Consider the following 24,531-nt stretch of genomic DNA (forward strand, 5'->3'; position numbering starts at 1 on the left):
GTATAAAGTAACCAATAATTACTCTCCACATTTTGCTTTGTATATTTATATAATATATAATTTACATATGCATATAAATATATATGCAGTAAGCATGTATATATGCAAGTAATTATATATATACACATACATATACACATATGCATATTTTTTGTAAAGTCATTTATTTTGGCTAAATTCAACTTTTTCTCACAACTACTACCAGAAGTCTTCTGCATTTCATTTTTTCTAACTTAGGGGACAAGTGGTAATGGTAGTGAGTAGTGAAAATAAGGAAAAGGGCATTAAAATGAGAGGAGATAAACTATCCTATCAATCAAGAAGTAACAAATATTTTAAGACAGACTAAATAAAATGGCCTAAATTTAAATATGGATTGGGATTTCCATTCTCTTGCAGATGCCCACAACCAAAGAAGAGGTCTGCCTAGTTTTCTTCCTGGAGCTCCAGACCCAGACCAAAGCCTTCCTGCCTCATCTTCCAATCCAGGGAACCAAGCATGGCAGCTGAGTCTCCCTTTGCCAAGCAGTTTCCTGCCAACAGTCAGTCTCCCTCCTGGTCTAGAATATTTAAGCCAGGTGTTTTTATCTTTCTATTCCTACAGATATGTTCTACCCTTAAAATTAGTACAAACTTTCTTTCTGACTTTTCAATCAAGGTTGAAAGACTTTAACCAATAATTTACTGAAGTGAAAAAAGCATTATAAATCATAAAATTGTAAAATATTAATTTTATTTATTTATACTATTTTTAAAAGTGTGTCTTATTACTACTTTTATCTTCCTTATTTATTTGACAGAATGATGAGATTAAATATTTTTGATGGAGCTGTTTAGCATGTTTATCCACTTGTTCATTGATCAAGGTGTCAGCAAATTTTTCCTCAAGAAATTGTCTAATATGCCAGGCATGGTGGTTCATGCATTTTGGGAGCCCAAGGCACGTGGATAAGCCAGGAGTTTCAGACCAGGCTGGGCAACATGATAAAACCCCATCTCTACAAAAATTAGCAGGGCATGGTGACATTTGCATGTGGTCCCAGCTACTCAGGATGCTGAGGTAGAAGGATCACCTGAGCCCAGGAAGGTCAAGGCTGCAGTGAGCTGTGATCACACCATTGCACTCCAGATTGGGTGATAGAGTGAGACTCTGACTTGGAAAAAAAACAAACAAAAAAAAAGAAAAGAAAAGAAATTTTCTAATGTATCTAGTCACCTACAGCTATTTAATTAAATAATATTTGTCGAGTGCTTACTATACTCGAGACATATAAAAAGCATGAAACCTAGCCCCTGTCACCCAAAAGTTCTGCAACCTAAATGGCAAGACAAAAAAAAAGTTAATGCAAAGTGCATGCCTGTATACAAATGATTGATAAGTACACTATTGTAATTTGTTCAGGTGTATAGAGGAGAGAGAGGTTCTTAAGGATCAAAGTACTTGAAAGAGACTTCAGCAATGAGCTGAGAGCTCAATGTCTTCCACTGAATCTCAAAAGGAGGACACAAATCCAAGAGAAAGCAGTTATAAAGTGAACATTGTCTGCTGATACCACTGCATCTCCAGGCCAATTTGCTTAAAAGAGCATATTGCTATTGGATATAGTCACTGTTCCAGTCATTGTAGAGTAGGCAGGATTCAAACCTTATAATAAATCAATCAAAATATCACTATCTGAATTTTATGGCATATAAATAGCTATTGCTATTCGTGTATGTATATTATTGTTGCTTTTGTATTTTATCCTAAAAAAGATTAGAAGTACAATTACACTAATATTGAGATGTCAGCACATCTGCTGCAATTTTCAGCTTGTTTGGCATTCTTTCAAACTATAAAGTCTATCTCCTTTATCAAAATCAAATGTCTGTGTTAATTCCCTTAAGGTACAAGAGATTTCTGTTATGCCTGATAGGGTGTAAGCTGCATGCAGCATATGTTCCTGGTAAAATGTTTATAATTGCGGATGCCTTCTCCAGAAACCCACTGGCAGACAAATGTACTTTAGAGACTGGAGAGCTCAGGGAGATATGTAAAAGAGCTGGAAACGTGAACCTACCATCTTCCGTCTGCAGAAAGGATCAGCTGTAATAGCTGACTAGAGTTGATTAACTGCTGCAAGCTGTTTGGGAATGTTGTCAGACAAGGTTTTGCCAAGTATAAAAGTGATATACCAGTGCCAGAGGGCTGAGGTTTGATGATCACATATGGTCATCACATATTCTTCTTCCATTCATGAATGATGACACACCCGGAGCCAGATGCTTGACATGAATACATTTTTGTTATGTTCAATAAGTAGAGATATGAACCCATTGGCTTTGGTTCTAAAATGGAATAAATTTTCCAAAAATATACCTTTGTTAATCGTTCCAAGAAAAGAAAAATATGCCACCAATTGTTGAATATTCTACTTCTAAAGAGAAAGACAATTTCCTCACTTTATACTAAAAGAACATTTATTTTATTTACTTTAAAGCTGTGCACATATAAAACCATGAATGAGCATTTCAAAAGTGTTATGCCATGAGTCTGGAAGAGGCACAATACAAAATGAATTTTTAGATGCTACGTTTTCTCTAAAAGTCACAAAAATCAAATAAAGTAATGAACATTTGGAAATAGTACATTAATCAATGAATAAACAGGAAATATACAATAAATATCTTTCTAAATTAAAAAATTTAAATAAAATATTTTAACATTATTCTCTTTTAATCAAGTCCATCCAATTACTATTGAGAATCTTGTTTCCATAAACAATTTGAAAATATACATATATGAGTGTTTAGCTATATAATGTATATTCAATCTGAGAATAAAATCGATAGATTCATTACAGATTAGATTTACATGTTCATACAGTCAATAACATTTTATTGTATAGTGTCAAAGTGTCAAAGAATAATTATTACAATTTAGTCACCTATATGTAAGAGTAATGAGGTAAAGTCTACAAAACATATAAATATCCAATTTATTTTGAAATACGTATATCAAATGGAATCATTGATACCTGTCAACTTGATTTTTTAAGAAAATTAATTCTTAAGGCATACATCTAACCCTCTCATTGTATTTTCATTTCTACAGCTTTCATACTGAAGGAGTTAAGTTTTACTTGCCATGACACCTAAATGTATAATTCAATCTGTTTAAAGTTTTCAAAATTCCTAGTCTATCAATCAGTAGAAAAAGAATGAAAAATGCACCTTTGGGCCATGGTTTATAAGTGGCTATGTGCTATTTAAAGAAAACTACAAGAACAGCCAAAAACAACTCCCTCAAATCCAGGAGACTTTTTCACAGAGAGAGCAAATCAAATGTTATTACAGAGGGTGGGGAGGGTCTAAAAGTAAGGAAAATATGAAAGGTATTCAAGTTTCATATTGTCACTTAAAATTTATTTCCCTTAAATTTAGCGTAGTGATGTCAGTAAAGAAACAGAATAGAATGCATGGCAGAATTGATGGCCATTTACAAGTTCTGTGATCGTGGGCAAATTATTTAATCTCTGTGGGCTTGTTTCGTCACATTTAAAATTAATATTTATCTCTCCGAGTTTTTATGAGGATTAAATCAGACACTGTCTAAACATCTAGCACAGTGACTACCTTATGGTAGTTATTCAATTTAAAAAGCTACTATTGTTGGATATTAGAGAGGTACTACTTCTTTTTCATTGTCAGGTGGATTTCAATTAATAGTTTCTAAATTTCAACACTAAAACTTGATTCACGACATCAGTATTCAAATTACCTAAACTCCCACTTTATTCTTGACCACACAGATCTCCATTTCTAAGTTACTTGTGCATAGATCAACTGCCAAATAATAATGTACATCCTTGTTGAGGCTTACCACTCCATTTTCCTCAGAAGATAACAGAACTAATGCAGTACATTACTAAAGACTTGGTCAAGTATTTTTTTTCTAATAAAAAGCTTCGTCATTATTGTTAATTTAGGTTTTAGAATATCTTCGATCATAAATTATTTTTGGAAAAATATTTTTTGTGAATCTTAAAAAAGTGGCCACACATATTATTTTATCAATAATAAGATTTAAATAGAGGAAATGATATTAGTTTTACCTCCACCTTAGGACATACAAGGAGATTGAGGGAAATCACGTAGCTTCAAATGTTCTGAGATTGTAATGTCCAATCAATACCAAATTTTAGCAATGACTAGCTAGTTTAAAAGTTACTGATGAGTTTATTAATGCGAAGGGAGAATATGGAGAAGAAAATTTTAAGGTGGAATGAAAAATGAAGCATTAGAAAATACAATGATCAGCAGCATATTAAATGTTCATGCTTTTGCATTACTGGATCTTCAAGTACTGAATATCACATTGAAAATAAACACAAATAGGCCAGACACAGTGACTCATACCTGTAATGCCATCACTTTGAGAGGCTGAGGTGGGTGGATCACTTGAGGTCAGGAGTTTGAGACCAGCCTGGCCAACACGGCGTAACCCTGTGTCTCTACTAAAAATACGAAAATTACCCAAGCATGGTGGCGAGCACCTGTAATCCCAACTGCTCAGGTGGCTGAGGCACGAGAATTGCTTGAACCCCGGAGGTGGAGGTTGCAGTGAGCCAGGATCGTGCCACTGCACTCCAGCCTGGGCCACAAAGCTGTAAAAAATAAAAATAAAAATAAAATAAGCACAAATAAATTTATAAGAACAGAACTTTCATATTTCCTTTAAGAAACAATTTGTATTGCAGACTTTTTAATTTAATAGTCATTTCTCAATTATCTGTGGATACTTTATCTCTGTAAATTAACTTTATTTTTAATTACATAAGTCAAATTTTGTAATGTATTTAGTGCCATAACATTTATTTGACTTAGATTGGTGTTTTGTTGGCATCCGCAGGAACTCATTTTTATTTTTAGTCCATAGGAAAGCGTGAATGAGAGAAAAATATATACAACAACCTTTCAGGTTTAACAAGTATATTCCATCACTGAAAGAAATGAGTTGCAGTTTGACAGAGTGATAGTAGAGGTAGGCAGAGGTTAAGAGGAGAGGCCAGGCACTCAAATCATTATTGTGTTGTTTCCTTTATTTTAAAAAGATTGAATTATAAAACATCTTAAACATTATAATTCAGAGATTGTTTAAAAATCTTCACAAACTCTTGTTTTCAAGATCAACTCTAATTTCTCATTATTGCAGAGTTAACATGTAGTTCTGTCTCAGCCTCCTTTTTTTTTTTTTTTTTAATTGAGACGGAATTTCCCTCTGGGGACAGGCTGGAGTGTACTGGGCTCATGGTTCACCGCAACCGCAACCTCTCAGGATCAAACGATGCTCCCATCTCCGCCTCTCCAGTGTAGCTGGGACTAGAGGCGCACACCACCACAGTCAGCTAATTTTTGTATTTTTTGTAAAGACAGGGGTTTGCCATTTTGCCCAGCATGGTCTTGAACTCCTGGGCTCAAGCAATCTGCCTACCTTGACCTCCAGAAGTACTGGATTTACTTCTGGAGTAAATATAGGAACTGCGCCCAGCTCCGTTGCTATTCTTATTCTTGCTCAATGCTGCCTTGGAATTTTCAGGGTTCTTCTAAATTTTTACTTAAATTAAAAAAAAAAAAGTTACATTCTTTTGCATTATAAAATGTGAGATATTTTCAACTGTTTTCCTAATAGAAAGCATGAAAATCACCTAATTTTATGCAACGTAGTAAATAGGGTAATAGTAGTATCTCCAAAGGTTTTCGATGTGATGTAATACTTTATTTCCTTTATGTCACCCTTTACAGTTAGACCTGATAATTATACACCAGCAGGTGGAGCTGCTTGGAAGTAAGTGCATTATATATATTATGCATTTATTAAAACTATTGAAAATATTTTAGTTTTCAGAAGTTTCTTTACATCTAAATATGTTATAAACGAGAAAGTTAAATGTGTAAAATAGAATTAGATCAAAAAGAGTACTAGGTCTTTTTTTAATTAAAAGCTAAAAGTAAAATTATTAGTCTTATTTAGATAAAATAGAAGCATAAAACTCTGAATCTTTGGTGATATTGCCATTCAAATTCTGACATTACATTTACTTTAAAATAGTAAAACGTATTTGATTGTTTCCATGGATGCTAATCATTTAAATTTCTTAATAATTTCAAAAATGGAAGTCGAGGTTTTGACTAAATAACAAAAAGTTATCAAAATAAAATGTTACTGTTTTATCATTATATCAGTGATTTACCAAATGGGAGAATTATTTAAGAATCTGCAAATTTACAAGCATGGCTAACTGGATTCAAATTACTTGAGTATTTTCTGGTTTTAGTGCTCTATATTATTCCTAAATGTATGTGAAAATTGAAATAGCCAGATAGCATACAACTTTAGATATATTACCAGCAAATATTTTAGACAAAATCACTATTATCACCACATGGTGCCAGTAGTTCTATAACAATAATATAATTATTTTTTGAGTTATAAATTATTCTTTAAAGCATTTGTCCTTTAGTGAAAAGGTACACTATTTGTTCTCAAGTACATCATATATCTGGAATAAACATTAATTAATTGTATAGCTTTATTCTCACCATTTACTTTTATTTCCATGGCTAAGTCTTACAGATTTAGAGCACAGAAATATATTTGTGTGAAGAAGGTACCATATACTTAATAAATGATCAGACACTGTATTCTTTTAATGACATCTCCGCTTTATTTAATCAATACTAACAAAAAAAATGTTTTTATAAAAAATGGTTTTTTTGCTCCATCAGTCATACTTGGTACTGAGACCTCCAACAAATATGAGATTAAAAACAGCTTGGGACAAAGAATTTACTTTGCAGTGGAGGAAAGCATCTGCTTCAATCGTACTTTCTGTTCCACTCTGCGATCTTGCACCCTGAGGATCACAGATAACTCAGGTCGAGAGGTCATTACAGTGAATAGGCCCTTGAGATGTAACAGCTGCTGGTGCCCTTGCTACCTACAAGAGGTTAGTTACTGGCTATGGTTGTCTTTTTTGATTTTTAAGATTAGCATTTGTTTCTTTAAAAGAAATTCATGTGGAGCAATGAGGCAATTAACCTGTCAGTTGTTTCAATTATTAATAGTATGTTGTTCCTTTAGGATCAGATCAGCTTGAGGATTTGGTGATTCACTAAAATTTTTTTCCTTGCCAACCAAAAACTGTGGTGGCTTTCATGATGTAAACTGTTGAGGACAGCTCATGCATCATGTAAATGAGATAGACCTCTGGAATCTCTACAGTAGTCATGTAATTGTAATATCGACAGGTTCCACCATTGGGCATATATACCCTTTGTCTTCTCCAACTGGAGCAAAGTCCAGGAAGTGCTAAGTGATACTAAACTCCTCTAAGGTGTCCTCTTGGATAGGTATTATTATTTATTATGGAATCTCACAATGCATTTACCCGTTTATGAGAAAACCCAAGGTTTGGCAAGACAATGTTATTGTTCTACAGGAAATAATTCAATTATTTTATTTTAACATATAATAGATTTAAATTATTATTTAGTAGACCCATAATAATAACTTTCATTGACATATGCAGTTCAATTGACACAGAACTTTTACTTACTTTGCTGGCTTTGATACCAGGATATTCTACTTATGAGCAAGAATAGAGTCATGAAATCTCTAGGAGCTAGAAATAATTACTCTCTACATTTTGTAGTCAAGGAAGGAGAGGGGAGGCGGCTAGCCTATGACTATACATTCAAGAAATCAGGAAATATCGTAGATGGGACTTGATCCAGGTGTCCTAACTTAAGCCCAACCTTCTCTGTTAGAACCTGTGGATAAGTACTGGCCTTAGGATGATGGGAAAATATTAATATGAAAGATGGTTATTTAGGGAAGTTTCTAATAACATATATCAAAGCTAATTCTCCAACTATCTTCAGGCAAGCATCTGACTAAGTGATAAGATGACTGAAGTGCTCATGCATGGAGCCCAAGAATTTCCATCCATCTACTGAGGATATTTAATATTAATATGCCCCAAGAGAGTGTAGTCATTATGATCACAGAATTATGCTCATATAAAAATTTTTGATAATTAATGTTTTCTTTAATGGTAGTCCAGGGTCATAAATTAAACATAGTATACATCTTGATACCTATTAGTAACTTTTTAAAAAATTTGGTCAATAGCAAATTAATAACTTTGAAAGTGACCCCAGAACAAATCTATATTAATTCTAAGCAGTCTAGTTGAAATCACTTTTATCTATCCAAGAACATTACAGACATATGCATAAGACTATGAACTTAATAAGAAAAGTCAAAATGAGATCAGATGATGGAGAGATGACTTGGTTTAAATGCAAACATTTTAAAAATTTATACCCACCCCCAATTTGTTTTACAAAATATTTGATTTGATTACATAAATATGTAATGGTAATGGAGTCAAATACTAAAGTAATGCCTGATAATGCAAAAATCCAACTACTAGTCTCCAACACTGTGGAAGCCACGAACCAGCAATCAAACTGGTGTTTAATGACTACAACTCTGCAAGAAGCATTTGTTTTCAATTAAATGCAGATAATCTGGGAGTTTATAACCTGACTGAAAAAAGTATGAATACTCAATAATTGATAAAGGAGGCTTAAAAGAGATGTGTGTTGTGGCTACAATTAGAAGGAGTAGATGTCAGTTACCGCATAAGAACAGCTTCAGTGGTTGAACAACTGTTGTACTTGGGATAAAATGGCAAAAAAGCCACCAACCCAGGGTCAGAAGATAGTCATTGGGTAGATTCTCTTTAGAGAAATAAGACAAAGACTTTTAGTGCACAGTGCTAAACATATGTTTATACAGTGAATTTCTTTGTTCTCTGTAAAATATTTTATAAAATCTGTATCCTTAAAACATATTTAGAATGATTTATAGGATATCAAAATAATTTTATAACAATATATTGTTTACCGGTAAATTGACATTATAGTAAAATTAAAATATGATAACCTAAGAAAATCTTATTTTGTCATTATCTCTTCTTGCAGTTAGAAATCCAAGCCCCTCCTGGTACTATAGTTGGTTACGTAGCACAGAAGTGGGACCCCTTTCTGCCTAAATTCACAATCCAAAATGCAAACAAAGAAGACATTTTGAAAATTGTTGGTCCTTGTGCGACATGTGGCTGTTTTGGCGATGTGGATTTTGAGGTACAATTGACAAAATGAAAGAAGTTTTCATTTAGGTCCTGATTTTTTTTTTTTGCAATGTAATTCAATTTTGTATACTTTCAAATTAATTTCATCTCAAATAAGTTCAGAAAAATGACATATTTGTAATATAATATAATCAGCTCATATTGTACATGCTAAGAATAAGAATATGTAAATCCAGAGATATAAAGTCCAAGGAATTTTTAAAAATAATATTACAAAATTTATCACCTTGGCCATCGTATCATATGTCATAGACCAATGTAAGTATTATTCAAAGTAATTTTAATAAATTTAATATAACAAAAGCATATTTATCTAAATATAATTCTATGTGTTTTATGAACAAAGCTACTGTATCTCTTTGATTAGAATAGTAAATGTGTTGCTATTTTAATATGTCCAAGACTTTGAACATCAAAAATTTTTGGACATATAGCTTTGCTTTTTTAAGATAACCGATATTTCCTGATTTTCAAAATTAGCTCTTCATTCTCTTTTCAGTATGTTTTATTTATGTAGAATCACAGGACACATGGCATAAAGCCAATAAATATAGTTTAGAATCACCTAAATTATGTATCTTCTTTCCTATGGCCCTTGTGATCACATATCCCAGTTTAGGTCTCATTTCAGCAGCACGTTGCATTAAAACAGCAGTAACTCAAAAGCTGTGTTTCCGAGACCTGCTAAGTTAGTTTTGTAAAAAAAAAAAAAAAAAAAAACCTTATTCTTATATGTGTATAAATTGAATATTTAAAAAATGGAAAGTTGCAAATTTGATCTGTAGCAATATAAACTATCTTAACAGGTTGTCCTGGACATACATCTTAGGTAGAGGAGACAGCCTAATTGAAAGTGTATATTTATTTTTCATGCATTCATACATAAATATCTCAGCAAGGGCATTTAGTTCTCAGGATTTCGGGAAACACTATGCACATAGAATAACATGCAAATTTTGCAAACTGAGCTGTTCTAACTTCACCCTGTTCCCAAAGGATTTGACATGACTTTCCTAAGAGTAATATGATTGAGGAAGATTTTAAACATGAGTTTTAGCATTCATGCTATAGAAATGTCCTAAGTAACTCTCTCTATTCTCTATCTTTTACTACCCTGAAAAAAGTGATAGTTTCTCTTGAATTACTTTCAGCATCAGGATGGGAAGCAGAGTAAACAAACGAATAACTGATAAAGTTGATTGGTGAACTCCTTCTAGCTGAGAAGGACTGATAGACTTTCATGTCCAGTTGGTCTTAACTTCCTATGTGGTACATTAGCCAGGAGGACTTTTTTAATGTAAAATTGGATTTAGGATTTGTTAGAAATGATTGACCTAATAAATGTCTGAGTATAATATAAAAATGTGATTTAACAATGGCTAATAATATTTAAATGTTTTAATAATTACAAAATTTTAGCAACTGAAATTTGAAAGTTTACAAATTATGCCTAGAAATTAATTTAATTCCTTCTGAAATATTTTTCAAACATATCTTCTTTTATATTTTTAAGATACAGAATTCAGGTTTAAAATCTGGAGCGCAGGTAAAGAAATTGCCTTCATGCTTAGATAATACAATTGAACTATGTACCTGCTGCCATCTTGTGGTGGCTGAGCCTTAATTATTTATCCTGCACACAAAAAAAGAAAAAGAATTACGATGGACTAGAAAACTGTCAGAAAAGCAAAGTTTCTAAAAAGTAAACTGAAAAGCTAAATTTACAAACCTATGCTTATATGATGGAATGAGTAACATGGAAGTGCCATTTGGAGATGACAAATAAAATAATTCAAATCTCTCATGAAGTAAACACCCTTGGAAGTACAAAACCAACTTTTTTCACTTTCAAATTTAATACTCCTTTTTTTCTTTCTAAAGGTGAAAACCATTAATGAAAAGCTTACAATTGGAAAGATTTCAAAGTACTGGTCAGGATTTGTAAATGATGTCTTCACAAATGCTGACAATTTTGGAATTCATGTTCCTGCAGATCTAGATGTAACAGTCAAAGCAGCCATGATCGGTGCCTGTTTTCTCTTTGTAAGTATAGGCTTCGAAAGCATGAATGATTTGTTATTCTCCTTCTTGCTTGTTAATTACAATCTAGCCTATTCCATTCACACAGTTTTATCCCCCAAGAGTATATTTTATTCATAGAAGGATAGCTTAGGACCAATGTTCTTCAAAAATTAGAATTTAGAACCCTGCATTTCTGTTAGGCAGCCCCTCTCCAGTGATCTCACATCCCCTTTCTCAAAAACTGATACGCTATCCCATCCTCTTCATCATTTCCTTAAAACCCGAGTTTCCCCTTGCTTTTACGTTCAATTTACATTTTTGGCTTATTTTCACTTTAATTAAAAAATATGCAAACATAAGTATCACATGATTTATCCTGGATAAAGTTCCAGACTGGTTCATTGCATGATAGTGAGCTAGATGATATTAAGGATATTGCCTTCTCAATATGAACATAGATACATGAAATGATTTGATGAGTTAATAGGTACCAGTTGTCATTATTTCTAAGATATTATGTTCTTGTTATTACTTTCCAACTTACAATTATATTGAAAACCTTTTCTTCTTTGGTATATGGAGATTGATGATAGAAGGAAAGAAGTCAACTAATAACTGTGTCAAAATGCTTGACCTATATCCTGTTCTTAGTTTTCCCTCTAATATTTACCTAATTTCCTACTGCTTTCAATGCAGCCATAAAGACTTATGGAGTTTTTATTTTTTGATATATAAACACATGTATTTTTTATAAATACATGAAAAATATGTGTATACACAGGCACACACATAAGTGATTAAAACAGCATAGGAGTTGACAGTAGGTTGCAGACATTATGCCTTTTCTCCTAATTATATTAATGTGCATTTGCTAAAAACAAGGAATTTTTTTACACATCACAGTACTATTGTCAAAGTCAGGCACTAAACACTGATTCAGTGCTATTATCTAATCTACAGACTTTATTTGGGTTGCACCGATTTCCCATAATGATGTCCTTTCTAATAATAGAAAATCCAAGATCATGAAGTATGTCCATTTTGTCATATCTCATTAGCTTCCTTTCACCTGGAACAGTTCTTAAGGGGTGTGTGTGTGTGTGTATGAACATGTGCACACTCATGAGCATTTTTCTGAGTCTAATGACACTGGCATTTTTGTTTTTGTTTTATTTTTGGAGATAGAGTCTCGCTCTGTCACCCGGGCTGGAGTGCAGTGGCAGAATCTTGGCTCACTGCAACCTCTGCCTCCCAGGTTCAAGTGATTCTCCTGCCTCAGCCTCCCGAGTAGCTGGGATTACAGGCATATGCCACCACACCCATTTAATATTTTTTTGTATGTTTAGTACAGACGGGGTTTCACCGTGTTAGCCAGGATGGTCTCGATTTTCTGACCTCATGATCCTCCCGCCTTGGCCTCCCAAAGTGCTGGGATTACAGGTGTGAGCCACCTCACCCAGCCGACATTGGCATTTTTTTAAGTGCATAAGCCAATTATTTTGTAAACTGTGGTCTAATTTCAGTTTGTGTCATGTTTAGATTCAGGTTATGCACTTTAGGTAATCAAGAAATTTTTATAAAGCTTAAAGTCTTTCTCATGTTTTATTGTTTTCTGGGGTTTCAGAATGCTAAATCTGATTATTTACATTAATGCCCTACTTACTGAGTCTCTTCTAATGATATTTGGAAAATATATGAACTAAAAATTATTCCAGATGACTTCACTGATGAAAACTCAGAATTTAATACAGAAGTAGATATACATATGCATATATACATATACATATGCATAGATACATATACATATGCATATATACATATACATATGCATATATACATATACATATACACATATATATACATGTATGTATATTATGATTATTTCTCCAGGATTTTGGAGGAATTATTTTAAATTACCCGTCTCCTATTATTGGTAGAAGGTGGAAGTAACATGTATATAGTGCTAGATTTTTAAACTGACTACGTTGTCACTCTCAACTCCCATTTTCATCTGCAAATGTAAGCAGTTCAGTCCACCTTGCCTGTTGCCTAATGTCATCTCTTCCGTATTCTCCTCTATCCACTGGACAGGACTTTTAACTTGTCACCCTTCCTTTACTTATTTTCCCATCTTTGATCATTCTGACTTCAACACCAACCCATCCACACACACACACACCCTTTCCCCAAGATCTCCATTAGGCCTTTCTGATTAAGCCCCTCACTTAACGTTGATATTTAGAAACCAATCAATTTTAATCTGCCCTACTCATCTATTTTACTTAACAAGCTGATGGTTAAAATGTACCGCCAAAATTGGAACTACAGTTCTCTGTATTTTAAACCTTACCAGTTTTTCTTATTGTTTCAGAACCCTCTAAACATATGTTCTTCTTGAAAAAGCGTGTATTTCTTAGTCCATATGCTTTGAGAAATTGATGAGATGTAGGTTCCATAAAGGTTGATCTAGGTCGTACTCAAAGTGTGGTGCAAAGTGTAAGCATCTGCACTACCTAGAAGCTTGCTCAAAGCAAAGAATCTCAGATCCCACCCCAGATGCATCAGGACCTGCACTTGAAAAAGATGCCCAGGTGCTTCTTCTACGCACTATAAATTTAAGAAGCACTGATCTAGATAATACCCTAATCATCTAAAAGGATAACTTTTAAGCTCCAGCATTTAAGGGAGAAATATGTTCACTGAGAATAGTTAATGACTCCCATTCATTTCTCTTTATTTCTTTTTATCATCATATTGTAAAATACTTGCCTTTTTTTGCTAGCCAATATAGCTTTTAAAACTATTTCTTACATGTGTTACCTAGGTAAATTACTTTGTTCTATATATAATTTTATAGAAAGAATTATGTTGTTATTTTTTAAATGCTGTTTCTGTTTTATTCAGGTGAAAGCTTTAGAAAGCTGCTGGTATGAGGGTATTTCCTGATTTACATACAAATCTAAATTCACAAATGAAATCTAATTTTTGGTCTCCTCTAGTTCCAGGCTACCACTTCACAACCCACCACTCCTCCAACTCACCACTCACTCTTTAAGTTCTCTCTGGTGTAGTTTTTAGTACTCCCTCAACCACCTATTTGCTGACCACATTATCTGTGACAATAAATCTAATTTTTGTTCAAATATTGGTATCCATTATAACTTCCTACACTGACCCAGAATGCCTACTGTCTAATTCTGCAAAGGGTTTATCACCCAAAACTTTGACAATACTATGCAGAGTTAGATAAAGTTTCCAAGTTACTTATACTCTGAAAATTCAACATGAAAATAAAATGTGATGAAGCTTAAAACTTTTAAATTTTTATCTCCTGATAAATCATATAATAGTGGAACACTTTGACAATACTATGCAGATTCAGATAAGGTTTTCAAGTTACTTATACTCTGAAAATTCAGCATGAAAATAAAATGTTGTAAAGCTTAAACCTTTTAAATTTTTCTTCTTCTGATAAATCATAATACTGGAACACTGTTGGAAATATAATTGCTTTACAGAATCAAAGCTTGCATGTCAAACTTTTGATCTTGTTTTCTTTTTGTAAATTCACTTATATTCAGTTTATTTATTTGTAGGATTTTATGTTCTTTGAACATTCACTGGCTGGATTATAATAACCAAGATAATGAAAACAATAAAATATGCAGAACATATTTCAGTAAGTAAAAAGCAAGTTTAAATGATCTCTTTCCCTTTGAAGATGTCTATATTTGACGCTATCTAATTCTTTTTCATTTTCTTCTAGAAATCCCTTGGGCTCTGGATTTCATTTCTGAATGATTTGAGTGTTTGCTTTTCTGTAAAAAAAAAAAAAAAAGTTAATTACTGTATTTATTAAAACAGTTTAATGAGGCAATTATCTAGTTGTGAATGCATGATAGCTAAATACATGATTACTGGCCTGAGCACAAGGTTGCTTTGAGAGATTACCGTTCTTTCTTTTTATCCTTTTGAAGTTATTGCAATGGTAAGCATGAAAGATGAGAACTAAGGCTTGCAGCATCACTGATGAAAGTTCAATGTTTAGAGAACACTTTGAAGTTTTTCTGGTACTAAGGCTGGTTACTAATCAAAAGGACTGAGCTTCTAAAACATTTTTTCAAAAGTAATCCCTTTATACTTTGTTTATTAATTTTCTCATTGTATTGAGATATTACTACTTTACACTGGAAAAGTTAAAAGCTGGGTAAATAATACATCTAAAGATGAAGAGGAAGATAGATGGTATCAATTCATCCTAGTGGTAAGAGGCACAGTTATATTCCATAAAGAAACTAGTATTTACAAACCAAAGAATGCTTTATATACCTACTCATGCCAGAGATTTAAATGAGCATATAAACAGACCTCTAAGTCCTATAGTGTTGCCTAGCAGGAATTGTATCTATTTGCAGAGAAAATTCAGTCAGTTAAGGGATCTAAGGATCTGAAAAATAGACAACTCAAGGACTTAAAAACAAGCAAAGGAAACCAAATAAATAAAATCTTAATCCATGAGTCAAATGCAGAAGTAAAAGAGTACAGTACATTCAATTAAATTAGTATCTTTCACTTCAACATTTATGGAGTTTTCCTGATTACTGTCCACTAGTTATCAACATATTTCCAAAACCCACACAAAAGGAAAATTTGTTATGAATGACAATAATTATTCTCTCCCTTTTCCAAATGGAACGGATTTCTTTTAAGCAAGGCACCATGTAGCCATGTAGGCTCTATTTTAGACTTACACAAATACCACCTACAGATTTATGTACATATAATGGTGTTTCAAGAAACTCCAGGCAATTCTTCACTTAGAAAAAGGGAATGCATGCTAAACATCTTTTACTAAGTTAGTCAAGTTAGAGTCATTTGAAATTAGGAGATGATCATTTCCTAGAAATAACATTATAGGTGGTAGTTAAATTCCCCAAAGAGCACACAAATATCAATTTAGTTCTAGACTCTGGAGTAAGGGCTTTATGCTGTATAACATAAAAATGAAAAACTTCTTTCCCCCATATTCTGGTTCAGTATTCTTCAGTTTATTTGTCCTTATTTACACCTTCACCTTTTCTGACAACCCCCCCACTTTGGCATGTAAAGACTATGCATTGCCTCAATCGAGTATAACATATCTTGTACCTGAGGCAGAGTGGTTTAAGTATTAACTACCAAAAAGTAACTATATTTTAAAATCACATGCAACCTTTCTCCCAGTCATGCCATTTGTTTTTTCAGCATAACTGGTATCACCTTCATGCTGGAAGCAATGCAGTCATAGAAGAGAACAAAAGTCTTATGTGCAATAGACATAACCTGGAATCTAGTTTCGCTCGTTGCCAGTACTGCAAACTTAAACTGTGACCTTTGGGGATCTCCTTGAGATTCTCATATTACCTTGAAGAATTCTGGTGATGATGAAGGAGAGCTCGGCATTTCTTCCCTTTCCTCTTAATCTATTGCAATTCAAGTATATGGGATGTATGGTTTTCTTATAATCAGCTAAAGTCAATTACACTTTTAAAACTGATGCTTATTAACTAATAAAATGGAGGACAAATAACATGTCAGGCACCTTGCTTTATATAAATTTCTGGTAGGGTAACAAAATGAAATGACAGCAAAGGAAAATCAGGCAGTATGAGGATGACTGTGTGGGAAATCGTCTTCCCCCCTTCCCACCCGGCACCCCTGCTTCATGTCCCAAATTTCCTTCCTAAAGATAAGCTTGTTTTCCTATCTTCTCTTGTCCTCCTTTACTTTTGATTTCTAAAATATAAGATTTTTATAACTGATGTCACAACAGCAACAGCTGAGATTTTCACCATGGGGCAAAAATAGGAAAAAGAAAATATCACTTGTAAGTGCAGCATTTTACCATGATAAACTGCTTTGGAGGGTTTTTTTTAATATTAAATGAACCCTAAAACTATTGGACAGAGCTATTCAACACTTACACCTAAGGGAGACTCCCTAAAGATTAAAATCCTTCTTAGAATATATCACTCATTTTTAAATTGGCTGCATTTAAATAAAAACCTGATGTAGTGTTTTGATTCCAAGTTGGCATAGTACAATAAACTGAGACCCATTCTGTCTCTCCTTTCTTATTAAAGGTAAAATTGATCTTCTTATCTCTTCTATGCTCTACTTTTCCCTTTTCCACCAAACGTAAGTCCATGAGAGACTAGCAAGACCTTGTGATTTTTAGTCTCTAGAACAGGACTGATACTTGTACAACAGTGTTTCCTAGTGCCCTACTGCTTCTTGTCCCCAGAACAACCCCAGAACACGGGCTCCAACTCTGTTTACTCCAACTTTGTTTACTGTGTTTACTGGGAAAGACTTGACCAGATTCACACACCTCTCATTCATTCATTCATTTAGATAAAAATTTATTTACTTGCTCTTACATGCCAAATATCTAGACCCTTCTCTTATAGTGGTAACAGTTTAGTTGAAGAGATAGCTTTTAATCCAATAATGACAAGAATACGTATTACCTTTCAGATATGAGAAGTGTTTAATGGAGATGGACAAGATGTTAAGGTATGGCAATTTGACTTGGTCAGAGAAGGAGGGAGTGATGCTGGATTTAATTATTACTCAAATCAGTCTCCCTGAAAATTTGAAGGCTAGGGTTTTTGAAGAATCATTTGTCAAGCAAGGGGCTAGGGAATGGGTGCTGCTGATTGGTTGGGGATACAAACATAGGGGTGTGGAAAATGGTCTTCTTGCACTGAGTCCACTTCTGGGTGGAAACCACAGAGGAATTGCTGGTCTAGGCAGGACCATTCAGTTATTTGAAATGCAAAAGCCTGAAAAGACATTTCTAAAAGCCAATCTTAGTTTCTATAATAGTAATGGTATTTACAGGAGTAACTGAAAAAGTTGTAAATCTTGTGACCTGCAGTATAATGGCTGGTAATCTTTTAATTATACCTGCGTCTTAGCAGAATTCAGGCCCCTCTCATCCTTTTAGCCTGGTGGCCTTTCATTAGATTTATAGAGGCAGTTTTGTTCTGGGAAGGGCTATTCTCTTTTAAACTACGAACTAAATTTTTCTAAAGTTCTTTGTCCCATAGCCGAGAAAATCAAGAATGAGACATGCCAAGGGTGAGGTTAGAACAGTTTAATAAGTAAAAGAAAGAGAGAAAGCTCTCTGACTCAGGGAAGGGTCCCAGAAAAGGGTTGCCATTTTACAGTTGAATACAGAGGCTTTTATAATAAACCAATGAGGGCTGGGCATCTAATTTGCATAAAGTGCAAATTTCTGGTATCTCTACCCTGTCCTCCTAGTGTGCATGCAGGCCCTTACCTTGAGTTACTCCATATTGCTTTGTTCCTCTTACTGCACGTGTGTCAGGGGATGGAATTTTCCATTGCAGACATGTCTGGGCAAGTCTTATCTATGCAATGTGGCCATGTCTTAGACAAGCTTTCCTGTGCAAGTTCCCTTATTTATGCTTGCCGGCTGTTCTTTTGTTTGAAAGAACTCAAACAAGGACCCACCCTAACTGACTGCCTGACCAGTTTCTCCCTACCTACTCTCTGTGAGCAAGAAAGGATTTCAGGCCTTTGCCATTTCTGACAGAGGAAATATTAAAAGAGGATCTGGTTTAGGGCAAAGAGCATGGGTTCAGTTTTAGTCATGGAAATTGCAATGCCTTTAAGTCTTTCAAAAAGAGATGTCAAAAAGGAAAGTGGGTATCTTTTCAACTAGAATATTTCTAAAAAGAGAAGTGAGTTTATGAGAACTATATGGACCCATTAAGATCTGAATACTTTCTGGTTTACTTCAAGGATGTTCCTAAAAATGTTTTAAATAATACACAGACAATCATTTTTTTATTTTTATTTATTTTATAATTGACCAATAAAATATGATATCTATCATATACAACATGATGTATTGAAATAGATCTATGCATTGTAGAATGGCTAACTTGAACTAATTAACATAGGCATTATCTCACTTTTTTTTGTGCTGAGAACACTTAAAATCTGCTCTTAGCAATTTTCAAGAATACAAAACATTGTATTCTAGAGTCACTCCTGAACTTTTTCTTATTCATTCACTTATTTAGCTAATGTTTTTGAAACCACTTCTATGTACTAGGCTCCATATTAGGCAATGGGGATATTATACTCAATGGTACATTGCCCCTGCTTTAAACTCTCTTCAACAAATATTTCTGGAATGCATACACTGTACTAGGCATCAATGCCAGCATTAAGTTATAGCAGTAAACAAAAGCAACAAGGTGCCTGCCTTTGTGGAGCTTACGTAGAATAGAGTTGATAATAAACCAACAGGTAACAACATGATAAGGTTACCATAGATAATCACAAATACTGACAAGGAATCTACCACTCAATATCTAAAACAAAAAGCTAAACTTATTATGTGTTCAGGCAAGGGAGAACTGGTTTTGCAAGACACAATTTGTAAGCAAAGAAGGTAAATTATACAGGGTTTTGGGAAAGTGTGGAGTTTAAATAATGGAGTATTGACTTTAGCTATGTAAATATGTTCACTATACTAATTGCTGACTGGCTGACCCTTAGGAATCTGTTCACTGGACTAAGTTATTACTGATTATCTGATTTTCAGAAATTATGTGAAGAAGATGTTTCCAATTGTCTTTCAGAAGTGTGTGTACTTTTGTAATCAATCATTGATTGATTAAACAGGTTTAATACTAGTTTTGATTGTTACTCATTTGATTGTTAATGCAAGGAGTGAATAATCAATTCTTGGGAGGATGAGAATTTTACACCCTCAAACCCATGAAAAAAAGTAATTCAGGGTAACAAAATAGAAATAGAACTGCTGTTACATTTTAGCATAGACCAGAAAGAAGAAAGTAAGACTTAAGAATATTTAGGAAAAGAGTGTACCAGGCAGATATAAAAGCAAATGTAGGGCAGGTGCAGTGGCTCACGCCTGCAATCCCAGCACTTTGGCAGGCCAAGGCAAGCGGCTTGCCTGAGCTCAGGGGTTCTCAACCAGCCTGGGCAACACGGTGAAACTCCATCTCCACTAAAATACAAAATATTAACCAGGCATGGCAGCATGCGCCTGTAGTCCCAGCTACTCGGGAGGCTGAGGTAGAACAATTTCTTGAACCCGGGAGGCCGAGATTGCAGTGAGCCAAGATCGTGCCACTGCACTCCAGCCTGGGCAACAGAGCAAGACTCCATCTCAATTAAAAAAAAAAAAAAAAAAGCAAATTCAAAGGCTCTGAGTTGAGAGCAATTGGGCAAGTGTGAGAAGCACAGGAAGCCAGTATGGAGTACAGTAAACAAGAGAGAGAGAAAATGAACTGCTGTAGGAAAAGTAGCCAGGGGTTAAATCACATACAGTCTTGCAAGGCAAGGTTAGGAAGAGGAATTGACAAAACTTGGCATTTCGTTAGCTATGGAATGTAAAGGATTTTAACAATTGTAGTATAAAAAATCAGTTCATTCCAATCTTTGTCATTAGAAACTGAAGGTATGGCCATGACACTCATAAGAACAGGTTCAATTCAGTGTTACAAGTGCTACAATAAAGAGAATATACCACAAAGGCACAAAAAAAGGAAGCATCCAATATCATTTAAGGTGGAAGGTTAGTACCCCTGGAGAGTAGCTAACAAATAACCCATGAGTTGAATATGTGTCTTCCATGCTAGGTGGGGTCAAAGCTAGGTAGTGTTTGGCTGGGAGAACATTCCAAGCCAAGAGTGCAGCACAAACAAAGGCACAGAAGAGATAGAAATATAGTAGTCAAAACGAAGAATGAAGCGGATGCATAAGATCAGAATGTGCTTAATGAGGTCAGATTCTCTTGGGCTAGGCCACATCTTCCCACTCAGCTGTGCCCCAGGTATCCTCCAAGTAATGGTTCAAATAATATTTTCTTCTGAAGTTATGTACTTTGTCTGTATTTGGCCAAAGCATCCTCTAGGGGCTTTGGAAATTGTTTAGAAACTGTATTGAAACTCGGAAACTGAATCTGAGCGAATAGACAACTATTAAGGGGGAACAAAACAGTATTTTTCCGAAGCCATAATAACTTGAAGGAAGGAAGCTAAAACTTGTTAGATAAATCAGACTTCCCTAGGTTTGGATAGATGATCTGAAGAATTCAGGTGATAGCCCAGGCAGGTTGCACACTGAAATTCTAATTCACTTGAGCCTTAATTAGAGGTTTACGGACATATTATTTTTAGATTTGTTATATTTTATTTTCAAAATGAAAACGAATTGAATAACATAAACATTTACTAATTCATAATTTACTTTCACTCCTGTTTTGTAAGTTTTATATTATTGTTTCTTTAATTGCTAAAATAAGGTGAAATGAAATTATTGTTTATCATATTTTGACTTTTCAAATTAAGCATTTTTTCCTTTCTCTATACTTTGATTTTTATCATTTCTCCTTACATTGTGTTTTGCTCATCTTAGAAGAAAAAATTCTTTTTAATAAAATTTCTCTAAATAAATGTAAATGGATTTTGTCTATTTCTTATGCTGTGAAATTTTTACCATTAAAAATAGGTGGGAATTGTACTTAGTGACATGTATTGTGGTTCATTCTGTCTAGGTGTTAAATTTGGGCATCACTTATTTAAATAATTTGAATTGAATAATTTAAGGAATCTATAATATATCTTAAAAAGAAAAAAAATTCGTTAAAAATCTTGTTAAAGAAATGGAAAAAACTAACTAGTTTTGCTAACTGAGCCTCTATTTTATGACTGCCTGCCAAGTATTATCATCAGCATTATTGAAAATGCATTTCAAGGCATTTTTTATTTAATTGTAAATATATTAGTTTTTTTAAAACAATTACAATGGAACTATAAGAGATTTCAAATATTAAAATTTGATATTTTGCCTGAAACAAAATTAAAACACAGTAAGATTATTTGTTTCACAAATATGTAAAGCCTAGCATTAATGAGCATTATGAGACACTGGGCTAGACTTCTTACATACATTTCTCATCTGATTCCAGTGCCACACATTATAAGCCCAAAAGTACAGATGAAAAAAATCAATGCTCAGTAAGGTTAAGTAACTTGCCAGATTTTACAAAACTGTTAGCTTTTTGTCGACCTTCCAGAATGAAGAATATGAGTGGGCACGAAATGGCACGATGAAATAACTGTCAAAATAAAATAAAATGAGAACCCAAAAAACTAGGGGAGAGGTGCTTTTATTCCTTTAAGACCTGAATTAATAATATTCTCATCAATATTATGTGCTGTTTCTATTTAGAAAGGTAAAGTATAAACAACTTTAAATCTTTCATCCACTGATAGTATATCTGCGGTGTTATTCTGTGGCTATCTTTTTGGTTATTATTCCATATAATCGATGAAGTAGCTAATGTGTAAGCCTGAAAAAATATCTTTGAGAAAAAGTTTACATTATATTGGATTATTTAATTTGAAAAACTTTATAAAACATAAAAGATTTGGAAAATATTTTCCAATATCAATAGGTCATAAACGTGGTTTTGGTCTACCACTTCATTGCCTCTTCAGTATTAATTGTAGCTTAACCAAATAATAAAATAAAATGTCAGTATTCATTTTGGCACCTATATTATATACCTAAGTACATAAAATGTTTTAAACTATACCATATTTTTAATTACATTGAAGGTTAGCTGTAGAAAATACACAGAAAGACTAACAGGGAAATTAAACAGTTCTTAACTTTTTAAAATCCAGTTACGTATGCCTAGGTAATATACACGTTTAATAAGTCTTTCATGCTGCAGATGGCAGCAACACTTCACATTGTGATGACATTGCTTAGCTACACCAGCAGAATCTTGAAAATACAAATTTCTATTGAGCATTAATGTTGCTCTTTCTGTAATCTGGGAAATAAAACATATCAATTTTGTATGTAGAAGGGTGAAATTTGATGTTATATTTTCAATAAACTGAGAAACACTATATTTGTTGATGTATTATGCACATGATGAAAGTTTAGTAAATATTATTTTTAATGAGCAGACTGAATTGATGGACAATTTCCATCAATTTAGTGAACGCATATATTCCTATTTTTCTGAGGAAACTGAGTAACATTGGCTTATCAAATAGGTAAATAAAGCACCATAAAATCAAGTATATAATTGAAAGTAGAGTCCCCAACTCTGATTTTCTATTTGTCACTTAAGAGTTAAATCATCAGTATACACAATCTAAAATTATTTAAAGTTATGCAGAAAATCCACTCAATTTTGGCCGTTTGTATGTTGCATCTTGATCACCTTCAGAGGAAATTTGTAGGCCAAGCCAAGACACATCCATAGAGTCAAGTCCCAGTTTGGTGATTCAAGGTCATCGAGCAAGTGTGAGTAGGTCTAACAATGGATACGAATGCCCCACCATTTTAAATAAGCTTTTAAGATAACAAAGGGATACGAACACAAAGCCATAATAAATATTCTATCTAGAGTTAGGGTCCAGGTCAGAAGCAGGGAAAAGCAACATAAATGTAGAAAAGTCAACTTATTCTATGTTGACTTTTAACCCAGGTTAAACGTTTAAATAGCATAGCTATTTTAAAAAATATCCATACCCAGAACTCATTCCGTACCAATTAAGTCAAAATCCCCAAGAGTATCTTTTAAGTCACTTAATTCTTTTTTTTTAATGACTAGTAATTCTAATATACAATCAGTGTCATAAACAACTTCTTTTCTAATGCTGACAAAATAGTATAACTTCTATTTTTAAGTCCAGATCCAAAATTTGGCTTTCAAATGCTTTAGTAATCAGTGTCTGGCTTACTTACATAGACTTTCTTTTAGCCTGAAACTTTATATTATAGCACTATAATTCCCCTCTGGAATCCCATTATAGATCTCTAGCCTATTATCTTTAAGCAATAATAACAATGATATCATCTTATTTTTTAGAGTTCTTTAGAATATTTCAAAGCACTTCCACACATATGAGTGGCCTGCATTGGACCTCACAAGAAAACAGAATGAGTTGTACATAACATCAGAGATGACCAGGTACAACCTCTGTATATTGAAGATTTAGAAAATTAGAAATATAAAAACTAAATTACTTTGTTTTACTTTGTGCCCACAAGTCTTTCTACTATACAAGAGTATGTGTAAAAAGACTATACATAAATATATAAAATGCTCACCATGGTAAATTGTTTAATAAATTATGGTTCATACATAGAATGGAGTTATCTTTTCTTAGAATGAGATTTTTAGATGATAAAATATAGAGAGAGATAGACAGGATGGAAATTATAACATAGGCGGTAAAGG

At 33.5% G+C, this 24,531-nt stretch overlaps 1 protein-coding gene across 1 annotated transcript in view; it reads left to right on the forward strand.

The window, feature by feature from the left end:
- Nucleotides 1-24,326, forward strand: part of PLSCR5 (phospholipid scramblase family, member 5) — a 28,737-nt gene extending 4,411 nt beyond the window's left edge. Inside the window, exons 2-8 of the mRNA XM_011958056.1 lie at nucleotides 400-542; nucleotides 5,785-5,827; nucleotides 6,769-6,989; nucleotides 9,031-9,192; nucleotides 11,082-11,243; nucleotides 14,819-14,901; nucleotides 24,160-24,326. Coding sequence (XP_011813446.1) covers nucleotides 400-542; nucleotides 5,785-5,827; nucleotides 6,769-6,989; nucleotides 9,031-9,192; nucleotides 11,082-11,243; nucleotides 14,819-14,857 — 770 coding nt within the window. The 3' untranslated portion in view covers nucleotides 14,858-14,901; nucleotides 24,160-24,326. The remainder of the gene's footprint in view (nucleotides 1-399; nucleotides 543-5,784; nucleotides 5,828-6,768; nucleotides 6,990-9,030; nucleotides 9,193-11,081; nucleotides 11,244-14,818; nucleotides 14,902-24,159) is intronic.
- The last annotated feature ends 205 nt before the right edge of the window (nucleotides 24,327-24,531 follow it).

Source organism: Colobus angolensis, unplaced genomic scaffold (genome assembly GCF_000951035.1).
Source record: "Colobus angolensis palliatus isolate OR3802 unplaced genomic scaffold, Cang.pa_1.0 Scaffold46, whole genome shotgun sequence".
NCBI classification, from domain to species: Eukaryota; Metazoa; Chordata; class Mammalia; order Primates; family Cercopithecidae; genus Colobus; species Colobus angolensis.